This window comes from Calidris pugnax, unplaced genomic scaffold (genome assembly GCF_001431845.1).
Source record: "Calidris pugnax isolate Ruff unplaced genomic scaffold, ASM143184v1 scaffold377, whole genome shotgun sequence".
Classification (NCBI taxonomy): Eukaryota; Metazoa; Chordata; class Aves; order Charadriiformes; family Scolopacidae; genus Calidris; species Calidris pugnax.
In genome coordinates this window covers 245,598-254,069 of record NW_015091128.1, presented here as the reverse complement: position 1 = coordinate 254,069, position 8,472 = coordinate 245,598, and the positions used below count along the sequence as shown (strand labels likewise).

The window sequence follows — 8,472 nt, the reverse complement described above, 5'->3', positions numbered from 1 at the left end:
TTAGTTTTGCCAGAAATTCCCTCGGACAACAGACCCAGAGCCTGAACACCTGCCTGTTTTTAAAAGCAGACTTTACAAAGTCTGGAGTGATGTGGGAAATAATGGATGGGCAGTCCATTTCTGCAGCGTGCAGGGGAGCCCAGCCCTCCTGGTGGACTGCTTCCCTAGGAGAAGATGCTATAAAAGCAGATGTTCTGGGTTGGGAGCTCTCTGTAGATAAAATCCAGCCCTTAGTGAAGTTGTTTTTTTAAAGATGCCCAGTGCTTGCATGAGTCTGAAATGTGGAAGCCTTTCAATCAGCTTCTCAACTATTATCCCTTTGATACAGTTTTCTTTTTTAAAATAGACTTGATCCAAAAAAAACCTCCTCGAGATAATGAAATGTTTTTGTTTATTGATCCCAAGGGAAGTCAGAAGAGGCTAAAACTGGTCAGATAAATGATTTTCATTAATATTAAAGGGTAGCTCAAAGTTTCTTGCTTCATTTTGTGTTATATCGTTCTGTGTGGGAGGTAGAAAAAGGAGTTGTAATTTTTTCCATTCTTAAACAGACCCATAACAGGAATAATGTCATTAAAATTGTTCATATGTATTCCACAGAAAAGTGTCATCTTGAAAGTGATCAGATACATTTATCTACTATGCCATACAATTTGTTGTCTACTTAGCATCAGTCATTTCTATGTGTTCTGGGAGCATATTATATATAATTTGAGTATTACTAATGAATTCAGCTCCTTTTCTGAAGTCATTTGTTCAGTTAAATATCAAAAGAGAACAACTCATACTCCTTAGAATTCAAGAAATAGATTTAAATGACTGACTTTAAGCAAGGCCGAATAGGCCTTTTCTCTCCCCCTTTCTAAAATTCAAGAAATAGATTTAAATGACTGACTTGAAGCAAGGCTGAATAGGCCTTTTCTCTCCCCCTTTCTGAGAATGCAGATAACAGCTATCACTTAAAAATTAAGCTTTTTAATACATTTTTGCAATCTGTTTTGATCAGTATCAAGAGTCAACATAAAGGTATAATTAGTAGCAGTCGGCTGAGTGTATCAGGAGTATACTCTGTATTGCTGTGCTCTGAAAGGGCTGTACTGGACTACTAGAAGCCAGTTCAAAACTGTAAGGTCCATCATGTGCCTCCCTTCTGCAGAGAGACCACCCTATGAATTCACTGGATGGAACTTTTATGTAAAAATCAGTTACCAGATAATGTTCCTTGTTTTCAATCCCACATGAAACCTTACTATAGGCAGAAGGGATTAATGGTTCTTTCCTTTCCCCTAGTGAACAACAAAGACTACACTGTTGTAAAATTTGTAAAAAAAAAATAAATTGTATATCTAAATTCACACATCACAGTGTATCATTTGCATCTACCGTACTCACTAGAGTTTTTAGGTGTGTCTTTCTCCCCACAGTCCTGATGTGAATGGGGCTCAGAAGTTTCCCTGTGTTTTAGGGAAGGACAATTTATCCATTGAGAAATAACGTTTCAACATTTTGGTTTGTTTGCTAGCTCTAACATCTTAAAACAAGTTCCTCCTTTCTGTAGGAAAGGGATTTCCCCCCAGTTTAATCTTCCCCGTTCCCACTCTGCTTGTCCCTGGTCCTGCAGTGTTGGAAGGACCTCCCTGAAGCAATGCTGATTTATGTAAGAATCCATGTAGGGTTTAAAAGTCTGACTTGATGAGTCAGAAAACAGGTAAGGATATGTATTCATTAAATCAGAATGCTGCTGGGAATGTCGTAGGTCTCTTATCACCCATTTCAAACAAGTATTTAGCTTCTAATTAGATTAAGTATCTGATTAAACTGAGAAAAAATGGAAAGTCAGAATTCAGAGGAGCTCAGGTTGCTCCTGCTGTAACAGTCACCTGAACTAAGTCCGTGGTATTTAATGTTCCTTTGGGATTTGTTCCCCAGAAGTAGATGGGTGAGGTGGTGCATTGAAAGTTTCCTATTTCTGCTTCATTTTCTAAATACCTATTTTTACATTTTAACATATAGCTCCATCAGCCCTCCCAGACGCAAGTGGGACAAGCAGCCTCACAACCCAATCTCCTGCATTTGGCTCACAGTCAAGCATCTATGTCTCAAAGCCCAGTGCGTCAGGCTTCCTCTTCTTCCTCCTCATCCTCCTCCTCTTCAGCTTTGAGTGTTGGCCAGTTAGTCAGCAGTAAGTATCGCTCCCTGGCTCTCCTTAATTCTCCCCTCTGTTTGTCCTCCTCACTGCTGAGTTTCCTGATCTGCTTTCCCTCCTTTATTTTCCATATAGTAGATTGTATATTGCTAAGTAGAGTGACTCTTACCAGTAAGAACTGCTCAGTGCTGTCATGAATGGGGCTTAAGGTAAACATGCCTTGAAAAATGATAATCAATGCTAAAAATGGCCATAAAAATGGTAGCAGCCATTAATTGACCTAGGAGGGCAATTCTTTTAACTAAAATGTAGTTTATGTTCTTCCGAAATGGGAAGGTTTTGTATCAGTCAATATAATTAATTATATTGCCCAGAATTTGGTGGGCAGACAGATCCTCCTACTTTTTGGTTAGGCTGCTTGTTTGTTACTGTTTGTTTGCATAGTTAGTATAGCAAACCATTTTACACACCGTTGGCACTACACAAATCTAGAGCAAGAGACCTTTCTTGCCAGGCAAAGCTTGGACAGTTGAAAGAAGAGATAACTGGACCATGGGGGAGAGGAGAGAGAAGCCCTCTGCAGGGAAATAAGTGAGTTTTGGGGTTAGGGTTGTAACAGCTGAGCCCCTCAACAGCCCTTTCCTCCAAATCACACAGTTCAGAGTCTTCATGATTACCTTATCACCATTAACTTTGGTCTTTACATAGCAAAAGCAACAGGTTAAAAAGTATACATAAGAAACATCAACAGTTTTTGCCTATCTGCAAAAATCTGAGTGTATTGAATGACCTTGTTTGAAGATACACCATGTGCGTATTTCAAGTAGACAAACACGATGGCTCATGCCATATTGGTGATGTAAAATACACGAGTGAGAGGGGCTTATGAAAGGCTTAGGAGAAACTGTCATGCAAAGGAAGATGTGAAAAAGTCTTGGTTAGATTATTTCAGAGATTGTTTACACGGGGAAGTTACTAGCAGAGCTATAGTAGCAAAATTACTCTCGTATAACTCCCAGGGTGAATATTTTTATTCTGGAATAAAAATATCCACATTGGTAGCTGTAAGTACATAAAATATATAGATGTAATTATAGTGATATAAATACACTTCTACTCCTCTGTCAGTAAATTTTCTCCCGTAGACAAGCTTGTAGGAAGACAAATAAGAGACTTCATGTTAAAAATACATAAAGTTACCCTTTGTCTATGTGGGAAAATTGACTAAAATAGCTAGTGCAGAGTAAGTTACTTTTCAATGGCTGGTCCAGAACAGCCTCCCTTGTGGACCTTCTTATTAGAAAATTATTCTAGAATAACTACTGGGGGGGACTTTACCCCACAACAGTTATTCCAGTCAATTTCCCCATGTGCATAAGTGCACTACACAATAAAAGCAACATGGAAGAAGCCCTTTTAAGTTTACAGGATAAATCCATCAGAAGTTAGGAAGTGCTAGAAAAATAGTTGCTTGTTCAACTGCATGCAATTCCTCTTAGAACGTGTCTTTTACGGTAACAATACGCGTTGTGATTAAAACCCTGCAATCATGATTTTTTTCTCATCTTTCCCAATGGAATTGTTCAGGGATGCAACAGAATTAGTAATGCAACAGGCAGGTCATTGTCCCAGGGTTTGTTTCCTGCCCAATTCACTAAGCTGCTCCCCAGTTTGAGGTAGGGAGCTGTAGAAGGGTGAAGGATGGTTGTGATCCTTCAGGTGGTAGAGGGCTGAGGAGCTGAAGCTTTCTGTCTGCCACGTAATTCCAGGGCAATGGCAGGCAAGTCACTTAAAACAGATTTTTCACAAGTGTTCCCTCAATATCCAGCTTGAGATTCTGGACTTTAATTTACAGGAAAACCTGGTACTCACAGTGACAATTTTAAGTGCACTTTCACTGTGAAACTGTATAAAGAACCATTTAAAGATACAGTCTAAAAAATCATCTCCTACTTGACCTAGGCTGGGTACCCAAAAATGCTTTTTCCCTTAATATCTGTCCACTTCTCTGTGAATGAGAAGGGGAAGACCCTCATCTTGTAGAAACACAAGAAGGAAACAGAAGAGCTCAAGAGGAAGTGAATAACTCTGTCTTTGGTGAAGAGCTTTAATAGAGGTCTGGGGCCACACACTGAACAAGTAAAAAGGCAATACATCAATCAGTTCCTCTGTAATGAAGCACAATTTGTCCTGTGCACTGGATGAGGCAGGGGTCTGGGGAAAAAGAAGCGGGAATTCGGGGCTCAAAGACTCCACCAGGCTGTGTTATGGGCTACTGGAACTCCAGCATTTTGGAGCTTCTGCATGTTTATCTGTGCAAGTCTAAAGATGTTCTTTTAGCTTTATTTTTTGCTTGGATAAATATCAAGGATGTTCCAAAAGCAGAATAGTAATGTAAGTCAGCCATACGGTGAGATAATGCTTATATTCATAGTTGGAAATAGGAGATCTTCCAAAGCAGAATAGTAATGTAAGTCAGCCATACAGTGAGATAATGCCAATTCATAGTTGGAAATAGATCTTCTCTCAGTTGAATGGATGGAGAGGCTGATGGGTTGTGTTACCATCTTGCTGGTCTTGCTCTGAGAAAGACACATGCTGTGCTCATGGATTTGGCTGAGAGCAGAGGAGTTTGAGGCACAGGAATATCAATTTGGGGAAGAGGGGGAGATACTAATGAACATAGACTGTCTATGTGTTCCTCTCAGGCTTGGCTCCTTCCGCCACTTGTCCTGTTCCAGACCCATTACTTCCTCACGCAGTAAGGATGAGGAATTCTCCACACAGTCTGTGTTCCCTTTGCCTCCATGCTTTTTTCCCCCTCTTGCCTTCTCCCTGCAGTCCATCATTCCTCAACTCCCCTTCCCATTTCAGTTCTCCTCCAGCTTCCAGTCAGTCTCTGTCCCAAGACCATTTCTGTGTCCATTTTACCAGCATTTTTATTAGGTAGTTTCTGTCCTCCTCTACCTTGTTTTATCACTAGTGCTGCCTTTTTCCCTATTTTCTTTACCACAGTGATTACTACTCTGCGTAGTCAGGCCCTCTCTCCCCCCACACCTAACTCAAATCCTAGCTCCTTAGTAGTCTTAAGATGTTTTTTGCCTTCCATCATTTCTTTTTCTTCAGACTTGAGGTTAATTTTTGCCCTCTCTGCATCCACATCATGTAGATGCTGCCCCCGCCCTCCCTAGAAGCCATTAGAGGAGCATGGAAAACAATCACCAAGAAGAGAGACAAATCAGTCTCTGTGTCTTTACTGCCATCCTGGCCCAAAGCAGCCAGAGCCACAACCATAGGAGGGGGATGGTTCTTCTCCATCTACTTCAACCTTGGGCTCAAGTGTCCTCAGTATAGAGAAAATCTTAAAGAAAACTCCACGCACAGGTCTAGAAAATCTCTACTGAGCAGATACGCAACTTTGGAAGCTCACATGCTAATCTGCTTGAGACAGATTTTCACTTGGGATGGTCAGAACCTCCCTGACTCCTATCAAGGCCATGCTTCAAGTTTTAGGGAAACTGAAGCTTCTTAAAGAAAAGAGGGTTCTTTTATCCTGGGCAGAAAAACATGTTTTATTAGCCTCATTCTCAGAAGTGGTTGACCTTAAATTTGTCTTGTAATGGCAAATGCCAATCAAACTTAGCCATAGTCAATACCCTACCTGTGATAATGAATGACACAGAGAAGATAGTTGGAGTGTTTCTCCTGTGCTCAAAACAGAAGAAAATGTGATTAAATCAACAAGCGGGGAGTAAAGAAAATACAATCAGACTGAGGAGGGTGTTACGCTTGGGAATTAATTCACTTGGACCCAGATCTTAAGAGCATTCCAAAGGGTGAAGATACTTATAGGAATCTCCTGTAAAAAAAGCATGACTATAATTACACAGGAATAAAAAGTTCTGGATTTGTTTTAAATCTATGTTCTGGGCTTCATCCAGTCCCTAGCATTGAAGATGAACAGACTGATTAGTGTGAGGGGCAGATCAACTAATTTCTGCTATTTACGTAGCATTATCACACAGCGAGAAGTAAAACAGTGATCTCAATGATCCCTGGTGGCTGTCCAGCAGGTTCTTGAGAACATCTAGCCAACCATGAACTGGAGCTACCACTGCACGTAAGCTGGCTTGAGTTGGCACGTAAGTGACAATGCTCCAGGGAACAAGACAGCTACCTGCTGGTCTCTAGTAATATAGAGAGAGCCTACAAGAAAGAAGAAAATATGGGGAGTTCAGTGGGGAAAGATCCAAACACCTGTGTAATGAAACATGAAGAGGCAGACGGTCTTTGATAATACCACCCTTTTAGACAAATGGTCTTAATTGAGCTTCATGAATTTGAGAATTGTTTCATGTGACTAAAAAACCATTTGGATCCACCTGTGCCTGGGAAGGGGGGAAACAGACAACAGACAGAAAGGGATCCCTGTTTTGCTCCTTTGCAGAATCCATGTGGTTTCTTAGTGCAGGTCCCCAAATGGCAGGGTCACCTCTTTTCCAAGCCTACGGTCCATCATTGCACAAAGCCTTCTCAGTGTCCCAGCTCCCATGCTGGCTAGCAGAGCTTTTCACAACAGGCCTAGAACTGAGATCCAGTGTCTGCCAAAGTCCATTCAGAGTCTTTTAGTGGGATAGGGCCTGCAACGGGTGGGTGGTCCTGAAAGAAATCCACGAGGGCAGCAAGCAACATCTTGTGGCCTCCTGAACATCTCTTTGATTGCTTCACCCCTCCTGAGGCAGGAATTTGGGGCTTTCCTTTTCCTCATCCGTTGCAAAGCTGCAGTCCAGGCCTCCAGCAGAGGCCTTAGAGTCAAGCACCTTGGTAGAGATTTGCCATATTCCAGAAATTGTTGCCAAATACAGTGAAGTTAATGTAAAACTAGGCATATTCAGCTACCTTATTCAGTTCATCAAATTGCTTAGAGCAACAGAACTTCAGTAAATAAATAATTACTTGGGGGAAGGTTCTGCCCACTTAGTGTAAACAGAGTAACTCTCTTTACGAGAGCCCACCTTACATCAGTGAAATTACTAAGAAAGGGGTCAGAATTGGGCTTCAATAGCTTTAGTGTTCCGCGTTCCTTGTTTTTATTCCTTTTACTCTTCATTCTAGTCATATTTTCTTTATGAGTTTGCATTTTTTCTTTAACCTGCTTCCTGATTTTAAAAAGGTGCATTTCCTTTAGTCTCTAAAATTTCCCGTAATTTTTTTTTATTTCCTGTCCTTTTTTTCCTTTTGGATTCTTGTGTTCTTTATAGCTTCTCCCTTCTATCTCATTCTCACCACTTCAGCCCTCACCAGCAACAAGTGCTAGTTCTTCTAAAAGACAAAAAAATACGGTTGGTTCCAAAGAAAGGACATTTGAAAAGCAGCTCTGCCAAAGCAAGGACTGCAAGATTCATCTTTACCCTTCCTGTCCCTTCTGTATGATTTCTTCATATTGTCTTATCCTATCTCTGTTCTTTTTTCTCTTGTTTTCTCTTCATTCAGTTCTACATCATTATTCCTCCTGTTTTCTATTTCATTTTCCTCTTCTCGGATGCATCCCTCTTCTCATTTCTTTAAATTTTCTACCATATGTTCTCTTTGTGGAAATCACTGATTTCCCCTCATGCTCTGAGACTTGCGTCTCCATGAAGTTCCTTTCTTCTTTCCAGATTGATTTTACTGTCATCTGTTACTATAAAATTAAAATGCCTCCCACAAACAAATTATTCTTCTTTCTTTCCCCTGATGACCAGTCCATTTTCCATTAACAATGGTTTGTCCTGCCTCTCTTATCCAATTTTCTTTCCATGGGACTTCCTCTGCCAGCTATTTCTCCTCCTGCCTGACTGGGGAAATCATCCCCTGCAATCCCTCCCATGGTAGAACTCTGCACAACAGAAATTTGTTTTCTCCTTCAGGGTGCACTGCTTTCTTTAGCAACTCTTTCCCCTCAGTATTAAAATCACAGCAAATTTGCACTCCCCAGCAAACTCATGCAGGATTTTCAGAAGAATTCTAAAGTGGAATAGTATTGCCTGCAGTAGGAAAAAAAGGGGTTCAGTGCAGGACAGCCTATGGATTTTATTTCTCCTGCTCACCCACCTTCACCAGCCACCAGGACGTGTGGGGGAATTTTAGCTGGCTTCCTTTTTATTAGGGGATATATACACACATCCCCTAAAATAGTCCCAGGCAATTCTCACCTTTCTCTAGCACCTAGTAGTCTCACAGACACAACAGCCATGGTTTTATCAAGCCATAATGTACATTGGGAATCTTTAAATGCTGTCAAAAAATGGCTTTTTAGATCCCAACCACTCCATGAGATTGGTATT

The 8,472-nt window shown here is 40.9% G+C and overlaps 1 protein-coding gene across 1 annotated transcript in view; it reads left to right on the top strand.

Annotated features, from left to right (window-relative positions):
* The first annotated feature begins 2,011 nt into the window (after nt 1-2,011).
* Nucleotides 2,012-8,472, top strand: part of LOC106897682 (POU domain, class 6, transcription factor 2) — a 22,921-nt gene continuing 16,460 nt past the window's right edge. Inside the window, exon 1 of the mRNA XM_014958459.1 lies at nt 2,012-2,182. Coding sequence (XP_014813945.1) covers nt 2,095-2,182 — 88 coding nt within the window. The 5' untranslated portion in view covers nt 2,012-2,094. The remainder of the gene's footprint in view (nt 2,183-8,472) is intronic.